This window comes from Ornithorhynchus anatinus, chromosome 4 (genome assembly GCF_004115215.2).
Source record: "Ornithorhynchus anatinus isolate Pmale09 chromosome 4, mOrnAna1.pri.v4, whole genome shotgun sequence".
Lineage (NCBI taxonomy): Eukaryota > Metazoa > Chordata > Mammalia > Monotremata > Ornithorhynchidae > Ornithorhynchus > Ornithorhynchus anatinus.
This window is the reverse complement of record NC_041731.1, coordinates 93,807,804-93,823,202: the sequence shown is the minus strand read 5'-3', so window position 1 is coordinate 93,823,202 and position 15,399 is coordinate 93,807,804. Positions and strand designations below refer to the sequence as shown.

General features: G+C 44.4%; 1 protein-coding gene across 2 annotated transcripts in view; it reads left to right on the top strand.

The window, feature by feature from the left end:
• ABCD3 (ATP binding cassette subfamily D member 3) overlaps positions 1–14,061 on the top strand; it is an 89,970-nt gene extending 75,909 nt beyond the window's left edge. The window contains exons 21-23 of one of the 2 annotated variants that reach the window (XM_029062864.2): positions 8,972–9,076; positions 10,147–10,203; positions 12,524–14,061. In XM_029062864.2, coding sequence (XP_028918697.1) covers positions 8,972–9,076; positions 10,147–10,203; positions 12,524–12,601 — 240 coding nt within the window. In that variant the 3' untranslated portion in view covers positions 12,602–14,061. The remainder of the gene's footprint in view (positions 1–8,971; positions 9,077–10,146; positions 10,204–12,523) is intronic. The other variant, XM_029062865.1, reaches the window with a different exon arrangement.
• Positions 14,062–15,399: the final 1,338 nt, after the last annotated feature.

Here is a 15,399-nt window from a genome sequence, read left to right as displayed (position 1 = left end):
TTGGGAGTCAGAGGACACCGGTTCTAATCCCGGCTCTGCCACTTGTCTTCTGTGTGACCTTGGGCAAACCGCTTAATAATAATGTTGGTATTTGTTAAGCGCTTACTATGTGCAGAGCACTGTTCTAAGCGCTGGCATAGATACAAGGTAATCAGGTTGTCCCACGTGAGGCGCACAGTCAATCCTCATTTTACAGATGAGGTAACTGAGGCACAGAGAAGTGAAGTGACTTGCCCACAGTCACACAGCTGCCAAGTGGCAGAGCTGGGATTCGAACCCATGACCTCTGACTCCCAAGCCCGGGCTCCTTCCACTGAGCCACGCTGCTTCTCTAACTTCTCTGTGCCTCAGTTACCTCAGCGTAAAATGGGAATTACGATTATGAGCCCCACATGGGACACCCTGATTACCTTGTATCCACGTCAGTGCTTAGAACAGTGCTTGGCACATAGTAAGCACTTAAACATACCATAATTATTATTATTATTATTAATAAAGAGTTTAAAATGGAGATCCCAGCTATTAGGACAGTTACCACTGCAAGTGCAGAAACCTGTGCACCTGATCCTTTGTAAACCATGTGTCCTGCCAAATGCCAATCAGGAGCTAGAGTGATTGAACAGAGCGATTGCATCTTCTCAGAAAATTATCCCAAGAGGGAGAGTGGTTCTTGAAGTTAGGGAGAAAAAGCTGCTCATTCTGCTCATTCTTTAGGGGTGAGGGCTCTGCTTCCTCCTCAGGCTCTCTATGTGTCCTTCTCTTATCTACTACCGTCCATGGCTCCCCCCACTCTCCGGATTCTATCCACCAATCAATCGGTGGCATTTATTGAGCCCTTCCTATGTACTAAGCACTACAATGCAAACACAACTAGCCCTGCCCATAAAGAGCATGCAGTCCGAAGGGGGAGACAGACATTACTATAAATTAATTCAAATTATAAAATGCATTATTATGTATGACATACATAATGTACTATGACACTGTAGTATATAATCTAAATTAAATTCATATAAATAGATAATGAAACCATAAATAAATGGATTATGGGCGCTTTCTCTAAGAAAACAGTGAGAATCTCTTCCAGCTACAATTTCCACTGCAGCCGGGTAAATGAGGTTTCTCGTCTCAGGGAGCACTGTTGACTGAACAACGCGTGAGGTGGTGTATGACTTAAGAAATACGGAATCTGGAGCAGATCATTCATCTGACTTGGTCCGAATGACGTAGGTGTTCTTGAGAGCACATGAAATGAACATGAACTTATTATTCGTCGATGACCCTCAAAATCGATCCATTAATCAGTGGTAATTCATCGAGCATTTTCCGAATGCAGAGCACCATATTAAGGGCTCGGGAGAGTACAGTTTGATAGTCAGTAGACGCCCAAAAATTGGAAAGACAGGAGAACAAGGGTGTGAACGCGTTTCATTTCTGGGGAGCATAGGAAAAGGATAGGGAAGTATGTGGGTAAACAGGTTAAGCTAAAGAGATGGCTGTGGGGGTGGAGGTTTTCAAAGATAAGGGAATCAAGGGTGTGTCTGGCTAAAGGAGGAATGAGAGAGGGAGTGGTTGAAGATGAGTAAAAGGGAAAGAAACCCATAGGAGTAGAGTAATATTTCTCAAAGTATTATTCCTAAGAAACCTCCTATCAATCCGTGGCCTGTGTCACTGACTTCCTCAGTACAAAGCATTGTGGTAAGCACATGGAAGCATGCAACAGTTAGTAGATGCCATCGCCCACCCTCACAGAACCTACAATTTAGCAGGGGAGACAGACTTTTAAATAAATTACAGCTAGAGGAAGCAGCCAAGTAGAAAGACATGTACTAAGTGCTTTGGGGGCGGAGAGTTTCTAACCGCTTAGTGGATAAGAACTCCGACTGTGAGCCCGTTGTTGGGTATTGTCTCTGTTTGTTGCTGAATTGTATTTTCCAAGCGCTTAGTTACAGTGCTCTGCACACAGTAAGCGCTCAATAAATACCAATGAATGAATGAATGAATGTAGTAGGGAGGCAAGATGGTGGAGATGGGAGATTAGTCAGGAAGAGCTTCCTAGAGGAGCTGAGGTTTTAAGGTTTTAGAAGGGCTTTGAAGATGGGAAAAGTGGCTGATTAGTGGATATGAAGTGGGAGGATAATAATTACGGCATTTGCGTAAGTGCTTACTATGAGCCAGGCACTGTACTAAGTGCTGGGTTAGTTAAAAGCTGATCAGGTTGGACACAGTCCCTGTCCCATGTGCGGCTCAGTCTCAATCCCCATTTTACAAATGAGGTAACTGAGGCACAGAGAAATAAAGTGATTTGCCCAAGGTCACAGAGCAGACAGGTGGTCAGGATTAGAACCCATGACCTTCTGATTCCCAGGCCCGTGCTGTAGCTTCCCTGTGAGCTACAGTGGCAGTGGTCGTAACACTACTCAGGAGACTTTTTGTTTTTTTAATGGTGTTTGTTAAGTGGTTACTCTATGTCAAATACTGTTCTAAGCACTGGGTTACGAACAAGCCAATTACGTCAGACACAGTCTCTGTCCCACGTGGGGCTCAAAGTCTAAGTAAGGTCATTTAATCCCCCTTTTACAGTTGAGGAAACCGAGGCACAGAGAAGGCAAGTGACTTGCCCAGGGGCCCACAGCCAGCAGTTGGCAGAGCTGGAATAAGAACCCAGGTCCTCCGACTCCCAGGGTGGGGTTCCTTCCACTAGACCACGCTGCTTCCCTCCCCCTTCACTTCTTAATCGAGAGCCACTAAATTCGTTTCCTTTTGCATAATTTTCGGTCCAGTAGTCTGGGCAGCCCAGCTGAGGCAGCGTAGTGTGGTGAATTGGGGCAGAGTGGAGGATTGGGGATGAGGGAAACTGTGAACGGGCAAGTACTGAGGGACCGGCTTCTGGAGCAAGCACTGCCATAAGTCCTAGGCACAAACAAATGGTTCTTCAGAGAAAAATGGCGGGAGGAGGATGGAACAAGCGTGGCCTAGTGGGAAGAACCTGGGCCCAGGAGGCAGGAGACCTGGATTCTCCTCCTGGTTCCACCGTTTGCCCAATAATAATAATAATGCTGGTATTTGTTAAGCGCTTACTATGTGCAGAGCACTGTTCTAAGCGCTGGGGTAGATACAGGGTAATCAGGTTGTCCCACGTAAGGCTCACAGTTAATCCCCATTTTCCAGATGAGGTAACTGAGGCACGGAGAAGTGAAGTGACTCGCCCACGGTCACACAGCTGCCCAGTGGCAGAGCTGGGAGTCGAACTCGAGGCCTCTGACTCCGAAGCCCAGATTCTTTCCACTGAGCCACACTGCTTCCCTAAGCAGTTAAGCGCTTGTTAAGCGCTTACTATGTGCCAAGCACTGTTCTAAGCGCTGGAGTAGATACAGGGTAAATCAGGTTGTCCCTCGTGGGGCTCATAGTCTTCATCTCCATTTTACAGATGAAGTCACTGCGGCGCAGAGAAGCTAAGTGACTGGCCCGAAGGCACACAGCTGACAGGTGGCGGATCCGGGATTAGAACCCGCGACCTCTGACTCCCAAGCCCACCACGCTGCTTCTCTTGCGGCCCGGTCACTTCACTTTTCTAGGGCTTAGTTTCCTCAGCTATAAAATGGGAATTAAATAGCTGTACTCCTTCTCCTTAGGCCTGGGAGCCCCATGTGATCAAGAACTGGGTCCAAACTGCTTCCAGTGTAGCCCACCTTCCCCTCCCCCCAGTGCTTAGTACAGTGCTTGGCCCAAAGTAAACACATAACAGATATCACAATGATTGTAATCACTACTATCTCTCTGATGTCCCTACCAACTCTGTTATTTTCATTCAGTCGTATTTACTGAGCACTTACTGTGTGCAGAGCACTGTACGAGAAGCAGCGTGGCTCAGTGGAAAGAGCGCGGGCTTGGGAGTCAGAGGTCATGGGTTCTAATCCCGGCTCCTCCACTTGTCAGCTGTGTGACTTTGGGCAAGTCACTTAGCTTCTCTGTGCCTCAGTTACCTCATCTGTAAAATGGGGATTAAGACACGTGGCGCAACCTGATTACCTTGTTCTACCCCAGCACGTAGAGCAGGGTTTGTCACATAGTAAGTGCTTAACAAATGCCATAATATTAATAATTATTATTTTTATTACTAAGTGCTTGGAAAGTACAGTTTGGCGACAAATAGAGATAATCCCTACCCGACAACGGGCTCACATGGTATTCTCTCAAACACGAAGTACAGTGTTCTGCACACAGTAAGCGCTCAATAATTATCATTGATCGATCTGCCTGAGTATCTTTAGCGGCAATCATGATGATAATGACAATGATACCCTTTTCCTGCAAGCTGTATTTAGAATGGAGCAATTACTGCAATCGTCTATTCATCCATTCATTCAGTCGTATTAATTAAGCACTTAGTGGGTGCAGGGCACTGTACTAAGCGCTTGGGAGAGTACAATACAACCATAAACAAGCAGCGTGGAAGCAGCGTGGCTCAGTGGAAAGAGCCTGGGCTTCGGAGTCAGAGGTCATGGATTTCGATTCCCGGCTCGGCCACTTGTCAGCTGTGTGACTGTGGGCAAGTCACTTAACTTCTCTGTGCCTCAGTTACCTCATCTGGAAAATGGGGATTAACTGTGAGCCTCACGTGGGACAACCTGATGACCCTGTGTCTACCCCAGGGCTTAGAACAGTGCTCTGCACATAGTAAGCGCTTAACAAATACCAACATTATTATTATTTAAACAATGACATTCCCTGTCCACAGCGAGCTCACAGTCTGGAGCGGGGGAGGCAGACATTAATACAAATAAGTAAAATTACAGATATAGGTCTTGTCTGAGAACCGTGTCTTTAGAGAGGCAATTGTTAGCTGGGGGCGGTCAATATTTTTTCTTCTCCCACCCCAACCCAAAAGAGGAAAATCTCCGGTTCAAAGGAGGATTTCACTCCCCTGAAATGGTCGGAAGCAGTCCTGAAAAGTCAGAAGATGACTGAAGGAGAGGGCCGGTATTGGAGATGAATAAGAAATGAGAGAGTCGATGGGAGGAACCAATGAGTGTGGCAGATGGAAGCCTATTCTGTGGGGAACGTATCGCCGGTCATCTTCGTGGAAAGGTTTTGGGTGAGAGCCGAAGTAAGATGAAGTGGCTATTGTCCACAGCTGAGGGTGAAAGCACGTAAGAGAATTGGGAGTTTAGCAAGGCTAAACTAAGGAAGGCTATCTAAGAAACAAAATCCCCCAAAAATTCACAGTGAAAGAAAAAGTCTGGACAAGAGGAAACATTTATTCTGTGGAATCTAGGCAAGGAAATGCTCAGAGAGTCATAGTGAAAAATGGTTCAGGATGAAGATTTCGTAGTTAGGCCGTGGAGGTGTGGAACTCCAGTAATGCGGTACAGATTGAAGTCGACTTACTGATTCATCACCAGCATTATGAATAAAAAAGCCGTGTCAAATGAGTGTTTCTTGCCCCTCATGTTTCGTTCTAGGCATCCTTTCAGTAACATTTATTGAATGCCTACTGTGCAAGGAGGACTTTATTAGGTGCTTGGGAGAGTCCAGTAAAAGTAAAAAGGAAGAGAAAAAGCCAGCCCCTGCTCTAAAGGAGTTTTATTTAAGGTCTGGTCTTCTCTTAAATTTGAAATCAACCTCGAGAGATGAACTGATCCTCAACAACTCGGCAGATGCAAAGATGGAAATCAATAGGCGTTACCGGTCTTCCAGCCTGCATCGGCAGGCCCCAAAACAACTAGCCCTGGAGTCCCTCAGATTACTCCACTTCTTGAGGGTAAACTAATTTCTATCAGTCTCCCCTAAGCACTTACTTAAGTGCTCCGCACCACAGGAGATGCTCAATAAATGCAACTGATTAAGTGGAGCCTCCTTTATCATTCTTCTTCTTCTTAGTAATAACAACAATAATAATAATAGTGTTTTTTAGGTGCTTATTATAACAACAGTAATAATAGTGTTTTTTAAGTGCTTATTATATATCGAGAATTGTTCTAAGCACTGGGGTAAGCACATTATAATCAAGTTGGGTACAATCCCTGCCTTACATGTGGCTCATAATTAAAGTAGGAGGGAGAACAGGTATTTAACCGCCCCCATTAAGATTATTTAGCAATAATAATGATAATTATAATGATGATATTTGTTAAGCACTTTCTATGGGTCAAGCACTGTTCTAAGCACTGGAGTCGATACAGGTTAATCAGGTCAGTCATAATCCCTGTCCCACATGGGGCTCACAGTCTAAGGAGGAGGGAGAACAGGTACTGAATCCCTATTTTACAGTTGAGGAAACTTGAAGCACAGAGAAGTTAAGTGACTTGCTTAAGGTCACACAGTAAGCAATTGGCAGTCAGGACTCCCGCCTTTGGCTCTGACTCCATTTCTGACTCCCAGCCCCGTGCTCTTTCCGCTACGCCACGCTACTTCTACTAGATACCCGTCTCTCCGACACCTTCATTTGGACGGGGCCCTTTGTCAAGGCAGTTAAGGTAAAAAATTAATTTGCCCAAGACACAGTTTGTCTTCATCCAGAAAGAGAAGCAGTGTGGCCTAGTGAAAAGAGCCTGGGCCCGGGAGTCAGAGGACCTGGGTTCTACAGTCCTGCTTCTGCCACTTGCCTGTATGCGTGATCTTGGGCAAGTCAGTTCACCAATCTGTGCCTCAGTTTCCTCATCTGTAAAATGGCGATGCAGTATACCTGTTCTTCCTCCTTAGACTATGAGTCCCATGAGGGACAGGGACTATGTCTGACCTGATTAACTTGTGTCTACTCCAGTGCTTAGAACAATGTACTTTCCAAGCACTTAGTACAGTGCTCTGCACATAGTAAGCGCTCAATAAATACGATTGAATGAAAGCGCTTAGTACAGTCCTCTGCACACGGCAAGCACTCAGTAAATCAAATGGATTGATTGACTCTTTCTGTATAATTTGCACAATTGGAAATTATTTATAATAGATCCCCCGAGGTGGGTAAAGATGAGGTTCCCTGGATGTTTTTGGTGGGAAAATCAGTTAAAACGTTTTAAAATTCAGATCTAAGCACTTAAGCCAGTCCGACTCCCGGGAATCCTAAAAAGCCCATCCAAGTCCATAGAAAGCACTTAACAAATGCCATCATAAAAATTCTCATTAGGACTAATATTTATAAAGACTCTTATTCATTCTGAAAACGGTGACTTCAGGAATAGTGAAACTCTCAAAAATAGTTGACGTGGATTTGAATGGAAGCCTGTTTGGGAATTGAACAACGGCTTTCCCTGCTTGCTTTCTGTTCTTGAACTATTCCCAGATCTCTCTTCCCAGTGAAAAATGGGATCATACCTCCACCTACCGACTTGGAAAGGCTTTTTAGGATTTCCGGGAGTCGGACTGGCTTAAGTGCTTAGATCTGAATTTTCAAACGGGCACCCCCCCCCCATTGGCTACTACCTTGCCGAAATTGTAGCCTGGCACATTTTAATTGATTGGGCCACCAAAAACATCCTGGGAACCTCATCTTTACCCACCTCAGGGGATCTATTTTAAGTAATTTCCAACTGTGGTGCAAATTGCACATAAAGAGTCAATCGATCCATTTGATTTATTGAGTGCTTGCTGCGTGCAGAGGACTGGACTAAGCACTTTCATTCATTCATTCAATCGTATTTATTGAGCGCTTACTGTGTGCAGAGCATAAGTGTTTAGAAAGTACAATTCGGCCACAGATAGAACAATCCCAACAACGGGCTCATAGTCTAGAAGGGGGAGACAGACAACAAAACGGAACAAGTAGACGGGCATCAGTACCGTCAAAATAGATAAATAGAACCATAGATCAATGCACATCACTAATAAAATAGAGCAATAAATATGTACAAATATATACAAATGCTGTGGGGAGGGGAAGGGGGTAGAGCAAAGGGAGGGAGTAGGGGGAAAGGGAGGGCTCCGTTTGGGAAGGCCTCCTGGAGGAGTTGAACTCTCAGTAGGGCTCTGAAGAAGGAAAAGAGAGTTAGTTTGGGAGAATATAGCGTAACAGAGTTGATAGAAACGTTCCCTGCCCACAAGGGGCTTTTGGTCTAAAGCAGGGGACGGGCATTAAAATAAGTAAATTATGGATGTGAATATAAATGCTGGGGGCTGTGGGTGAGGTGAGTATCAAATGCTTTAAGGGTACAAATCCAAGGGGAAGGCCTCTTGGAGGGAATGTGATTTTACCAAGGGTTTGAAGGTGGGGAGGGCGATCATCTGTCAGATATGAAGGGGGAGGGAGTTTCAGGCCCGAGGCAGGATACGGTTGAGGGTTTGGCGGTGAGATAGATGAGATCCAGTTCCTCTAGGTTGATGTTGGGCGTTAGAGGAGCCAAGTAAGTATGCTGGGCTGTACAAAATCAGTGAGGAAGAAGGCAAGGTGATTGCTTTAAAGCCAGTGGTAAGGAGATTCTGTTTGATGTGGAGTTGGATGGCAACCATTAGAGATCTCAAGGAGTGGGGAAGCATGGACTGAAAGATTTTTGTGGAAAAATGATCCAGACAGCAGAGTGAAATATGAACTGGAGTGGGGAGAGACAGGAGGTAGGGACGTGGGCAAGGAAACCGATGTAGTAATCACGGCAGGATAGGATAAGCGCTTGGATTAATGTGTAGCAGTTTCAATAGAGAGGGAAAGGCGGATTTTTAGCCGTGTCATGAAGATAGAACTGACAGGTTTCGATCAAGGAAATGTGAAGCTGGAGGTCTGGAAAAGGTAATCAACTGAATGGGCCCTGATGCTTTGGGTCGGTGAATTAATCTATCGAGTTCATCTCCTGGTTAAATAGTTGCTGCCGGGGAGTAGGAAAAATCCATCGCTACCATCCCACGTGCCCGGTAGTCATTTGCGTCAGAGTATAACATTTCAGCCTGCAAGTGCATACTTCAGCTTCATTTGGTCAAATACTATTATGTTTTAAGATACACATCTGTGCTTTTTATCAGTCAAACCTCTGTTTGCTTTCAGATGGCAAGACTATTTTATCACAAACCCCAGTTTGCAATCTTGGATGAATGCACTAGTGCCGTTAGTGTTGACGTCGAAGGTTACATTTACAGTCACTGCAGGAAGGTAAGCCATCTTAGTTTTCGAGGAAGTAGAAACCTCCAACGTACTGCTACTAGTAATAATGATTATGGTATTTGTTAAGCGCTTACTCTGTACCTGGAACTGTCCTAAGCTCTTGGGAGAGAACAACCTAACAATGTAATAGAGACATTCCCTGCCCACAGTGAGACTATAGTCTAGAGAGACTGGAAACCGGGCGACCAGTGAGGAAGCTGATTCAACAATCTAGCCGGAATAGGATGAGCGCTTCAGTCAGGGAGGCGGTGGTTTGGAGGGAGAGGAAAGGGTGAACCTAGAAGAAAAACCAGCAGGATTTAACAGCCTGCCTCTTCTCCACATCAGAGACAGGGAGGGTGGGGGGATTGATGACTGATTGGAAAGCCAGGCACAGTAGGCTTGAGAATGAAGTTGAGATGTAGATGTAATGAGCTTAAGGTACCTGTAGACATCCATGTGGAGATGAACAGGAGGCAAGAAGAAATATGAGATTGCGGAGGAGGTGAGGTTGGGCTTAGTGAGCTAGATTTGGGAGTTGTTGTGCTAATGTACTGGAATAATAATAGTATTGGTTAAGCGCTTACTGTGTGCCAAGCACTGTACCAAGTGCCGGGGTGGGTACCAGCAGATCGGGTTGGACACAGTCCCTGTCCCACGTGGGGCTCACGGTTTCTATCCCCATTTTACAAGTGAGGTAACTGAGGCACAGAGAAGTGGAGCGAGTTGCCCAGGGTCACCCAGCAGATACGTGGCAGAGCCGGGATCGGAACCCATGACCTTGTTATTCCCAGGCCATTACACCGTGCTGCTTCCCATATTGGACTCTCCCATGTGCTTAGTACAGTGCTTTGCACACAGTAAGCATTCAGAATGAAGGAATAAAAAGTTACAGAACAGCACATGTATAATAGATGCTAAAGGAGAATGAGAAAATCATCTACTGTTTAATTCCATTAAGATCTTATGACCAAGTTTATCATTTTTAACTAAGCTTTTGAAGACAACTAGTTTCTCTGGAACTCAACACAGGTTGGTTTTGAAATTTGTTCTAAATCTTTTTTTTTTTTTTGTCTTAGGTTGGCATCACCCTCTTCACTGTGTCTCACAGAAAGTCTCTTTGGAAGCATCATGAGGTTTGCATTTCTTAATCCTGGTAGCACTGTATAGCTAGTACACTTTTACTTTTTTTATTATTATTATTATTATCAAGTGCCATCAAGTTGTTTCCGATTCCTAGCGACTCTGTGGATATATTTTCTCCAGAACATCCTGTCTTCTGCCATAACCCGAAAGCTTTCTAACTACCAGAGTCAAAATTAACTTCGGGCGGGTCCTTTCCAAATGTGATTCTTGAGAAGTATAGAAAGGGCAGGGATTCCAAGCACTTAGTACAGTGCTCTACACATAGTAAGCGCTCAATAAATACTATTGAATGAATGAATAGAAATGTCGGTAACAGTTTTCACACATGCTGTAAATCTTCGAAGGAAAAAAAAGTAAGTTTTTCTATCCTTCAACCCTAGGGAAGTTTATGTGGAGAAATTTATGGTTGAAGAGACTGAGGTGTAGGAAAAATGACACGTTTCTCACCCTACAGGTGACAGTGTCTAAGAAAAATGACTTGCATGTTATGAACTGCTCTGAACCGAATCGTCAACTCTTGCCTAGCCTGATCAAAACTCTAGTATATTGTAAATAATAATAATGACAGGTATGACTCTGTGCTACCTACTGGGATAGATACAAGGCAGTGAGAAGGGACCGAATCCTGTTCTCACATGGGACTCACAGTATGTTTTATCCCCACTGTACGGATGAAGAAAATGAGGCCCGGGAAGGTGACTTGACTTATCGAGGTCACCTGGTAGGCCCATGGCAGAGCTGGGACCTGAACCTGGGCCTCCTGACTTTCGTGCTCTTTCCACATGTCCAGGTCTTTTCACTATTCATATTTAATCAATACTGTTGCTTGACCAAACTTGGAGAGGGGAGGAAGCTTGCATTATTCCAATATCAGTCTTTGCAAAGGAAAGTTAAGCATGGAGAAAGCAACCGATGAGTTACCTCCTTTCCCCGTTGCTTTCTGTAATTTCAGCAGTAGAGTTTTTGACCCCAAACTGTAGTGTGGCCTCCACTGGCCCAGAGGAATTGATATTCTAAAATTTGGGGACTGGCTGTCACTAGATTTAAACTCTCGGATGAGATAAAGGCACGGCTGTTTACACAGTGGCACTTATATGCAATTATCACCTAAACCCAATCAAGACGGAGTGACTTTTTATTATTTGTTTTATCACTTTGACAGGGTGTTCTCTGAACCCTGCTTCCTCTCACCCTGGCAGAGATACTGTCGGCCGTAAAATAGCCAAAAGGCAAGTCTGAGGACGAAGAAAAGTCGGGAGCTGAGATAATGTACATACCGGATAATGAAGGCTAAATTTATGAAAAGAAAAGCTTGGGTCATTCAATCCATTTTGTTGAGCGCTTACCGTGTGCAAAGCACTGTAGTAAGCGCTTGGGAGAGTACAGTATAACAACATATCATTCCAATACTTTTAAAGTAAAATATGAGGGCAGCATTTCCGCTTCCCCTTTACCTCAGTTACGAATGAGCTGCAGCAGTGGGCTCAGAGAATCGAGCCGGCGTTGTCAGTTTCCCTCTCATCTTCCCCCTGACTCCCCACTTTAGAAATCGTGGCCCTCGGAGAAAGGTGACATCCACCCATCTGGTTTCTCGGCCATTCCGTGAGGGCAGCCTATTGTCTGGCCGATTTCCACGTTTTTAAGTTTTTAAATCGTCCTAACCAGAGGGTCTGAATTGGTCACATTCCTCCACTCCAGGAATTCAAGAAGGGCAGGAAAGCCACCTCATTCGAGCATTCCAGGGAACACGAGTTATAACCCCAGAAATAACACAGATCATGAGTAGCATTGGATTATAAAGACGGTTGCAATTTCTTAGTCGTTCCTGTGGATCACACGGGGATAATCGAAAATTATCCACTTGGCATAAAAGGGAGAGATGTGTCCATATAAGGTATCGACACTGTGAGAACTATGGGGGCTTAGAAGAGGGAAAAGTATTTAGAAAATAATCTGATTTAGGGCATACACACAATTAGTCTTTACCGATTTGGGTGAAGTAGTTTCTGTTCGGCCTTTTCCTAGATTAAAACTGAAAACCTTGCCACAGAAAGGATTTTTTTTTCTATCTTTGATCAATCGATCAGTGGTATTGAGCTCTGATCATTCATTCAGTAGTATTTATTGAGCGCTTACTATGTGCAGAGCACTGTACTAAGCGCTTGGAATGTACAAATCGGTAACAGAGACAGTCCCTGTGATTATGTGCAGAGCACTGTACTAAGCGCTTGGGGGAGTACAATACAGAAGAATTAGCAGAAACGTTCACTACCCGTCACGAACTCACGTGAACTTTCCCTTCTCCCACAGTACTATCTGCACATGGATGGCCGAGGCAATTATGAGTTCAAGCAGATAACCGAAGACACGGTTGAGTTTGGATCCTAAACCGAAGAACTACATAAATGTTCCCGCCTGAAATGGAGAATTACTACAGATGGCACGTAGAAATACACAACCATTGTAAATGAAAGCTTTTTAGCTTGTTTTAAAAAACAAACTAGGTACAGAATAATCCAAAAGAAGCAGTCAGAACATTTAGTATCATGTAGATTATTGCTAATTGTGTATATGTTGGTTTAATTATTAATATGTACTAAGAATGTCCTTATTCTTGTGGTTAAAAACCTGCCTAAATTAAATTGGGCTTAAATCAGTGTAACCAGATTCATCTTGGGATGTAAACCATTCGAAGTCAGCTAATTTGACTTTTCTGGACCCTGCTCCTTCCTTCAGTGAAGAGCCCGTTTCAAATTGGGGGCGCGGCCGGTCCAGGGTTTTAGGTTATCTTGCGACCTACGTTCCGAGAACCGAAAAGAACAATCCCATAATGTATTATCGGAATCTTTTTTTCATCTCTGCGTAAACGTCATTAGTTGGAAAATGGCAGATTTCGATAGCTGCCCCTGTTAAACTCACTCCTGGTATCCTAGAGCTCTCTAGAAAGCCTTTACTTTTCTGAGTAACAGATGGAGCCTCTGCTGTCGAGCATTTTGGGTTGTGTCCATCCCTGATCTCCCCCTCTCCTGCCCCACTACACTTTTCTGAAGTATAGGCCAAGGTGTATGCTTAATCTTGTTTTAGAAGTGTGGAAGCCAGCCGTAAGTACCTTGTGTTCCACCGAAAGCTGATCTTAACCATTAAGTTCCAGTTTTTTGAAGGATGTTTATGGTTTTAATAAATTGGATAGTTTTGGGTCCCCTAGTAAATCATGCATTGGAGATGTCTGGTGGGTGTATCATGTTAAACACCTAATGTACCATAGGAATGCACTACATGAAGGTATGCACTGAATATGAAATGTGAGCTCTAAGTCCGTTACCCTGATTTTATAGAAAAGTATATTTCTTTTATAATATCAGAATGCACACAGGGAAATTGTAACTCATTCCCTAGAGATTAGTTGACCTGTGTGAATCTTGAGTAACTTCTTATTTTTTACTATGAATGGATACATTTAATTGCTCTCTCCTTTTGCAGTGTTCACTAAAGCACTCACAAGACACCCCCACCCCCGACTGCCTGTATTAATTTATAAAATGAGAACCTTTGATCCAACTAAACGTAGTGGATTGTTTCCCCCCGCCCCAAACTGGGTGTTCGGAGAGAAACGGTTGGAATTTTTGCCTCTGTAGTTTGTAACATTATTCCAAGGATCACCAGCTACTAAAAGAAAACTCGATGAACTGATTCCATGAGACATAACGTATACTTTTTACTAATTATCTTAGGAAAAAAACGTATTATGCATCTCAGTTACTTTCTGTTCAAGATTAAAGGAAATCAAATCTCCCGTACAGCTTGCCTCATTCTGTTCCATATTACGGTGGGAAATAAATGTACACGTGCGTTCAACGTGCTGACTCAAGCTGAAACTCACTCGAATTACGAAACTCCCTCAATGTAGATTTTTATATAAGGGGGCTAAGTAGAGTGTTATTAGAATATTGAAACTAAATAGTATCTGTAAGCCTCTTGGCACCTTCATTCATTCAATCAAATTTATTGAGCGCTTAGTGTGTGCAAAGCACTGTACTAAGCGCTTGGGAGAGTACAGTAGAACCCCAGACACATTCCTGCCCACAGCGAGCTCACAGTCTAGAGCACTGAAGTCAGAAGTTGACATTTTGGGTTACTGTTCACAGTTAAGGTTAAGCCACGAATGGTTCAGTTTCCCCTTATTAAGCCCATCAGCTACTCAGTTGGTAATAAATCTGGGGGAATTTAATGTGACGTCTCACCCGCCGCCCTAAAGAGGCCAAGGCAGTCAATCGGTGGTATTTGTTGAGCGCTTAACTGTGTGAAGAGCACTGAATTAAGTGCCTGAGAGAGCACATTAATAATAATAGTGGTATTTGTTAAGCGCTTACTATGTTCAAAACGCTCTTCTAAGCGCTGGGGGGATACAAGGTGATTAGGTTGTCCCACGTGGGGCTCACGGTCTTCATCCCCATTTTACAGATGAGGTCACTGAGGCCCAGAGAAGTTAAGTGACTTGTCCAAAGTCACACAGCTGACAAGCGGCGGAGCCTGGATTAGAACCCATGACATCTTGACTCCCAAGTCTGTGCTCTTTCCCCTCAGCCACGCTGCTAATCAGCAGTTGGCAGGCATATTCCCTGCCCATAGCGAGCAGCTCAGTGGGATCCTCTTCGAAACCGTTGGGGGCCAGGGATTATATCCAATTCCCTCGCGTGCGTTCTTTCCTGGCACTCGGTACAGTGTTCCACGTACACGGTAAGCGCTTAAGTTCTATTTCGACTACTGCTATATTGAGCTTGCTGAAGTCAGATGAATCTAGTCCGGGAACTGCTTTGGAGCCTCCACGAGAAGCAACGTGGTCCCAGCGGAAAGACTACGGCCCTGGGGGTCGAGGCCCTGGGTTCTAACCCTGGCTCCACCACTTTTCTGCTGTGTGACCTTGGCAAGCCACCTGACTTCTCTGTGCCCGTTACCGTAAAATGGAGTTCTTGTCTGTCTCTTCCCTCCGATTAGACCGGAAGCCCGTCAAACGGCAGGGACCGTCTCTATCTGTTGCCGACTTGTTCATTCCAAGCGCTTAGTCCAGTGCTCTGCACATAGTAAGCGCTCAATAAATACTATTGAATGAATGAAAGATTAAATCCTATTCCCTCCGACTTAGATGGTGAGCCCCATGTAAAACAGGGGACTGGGACCGATCTGAT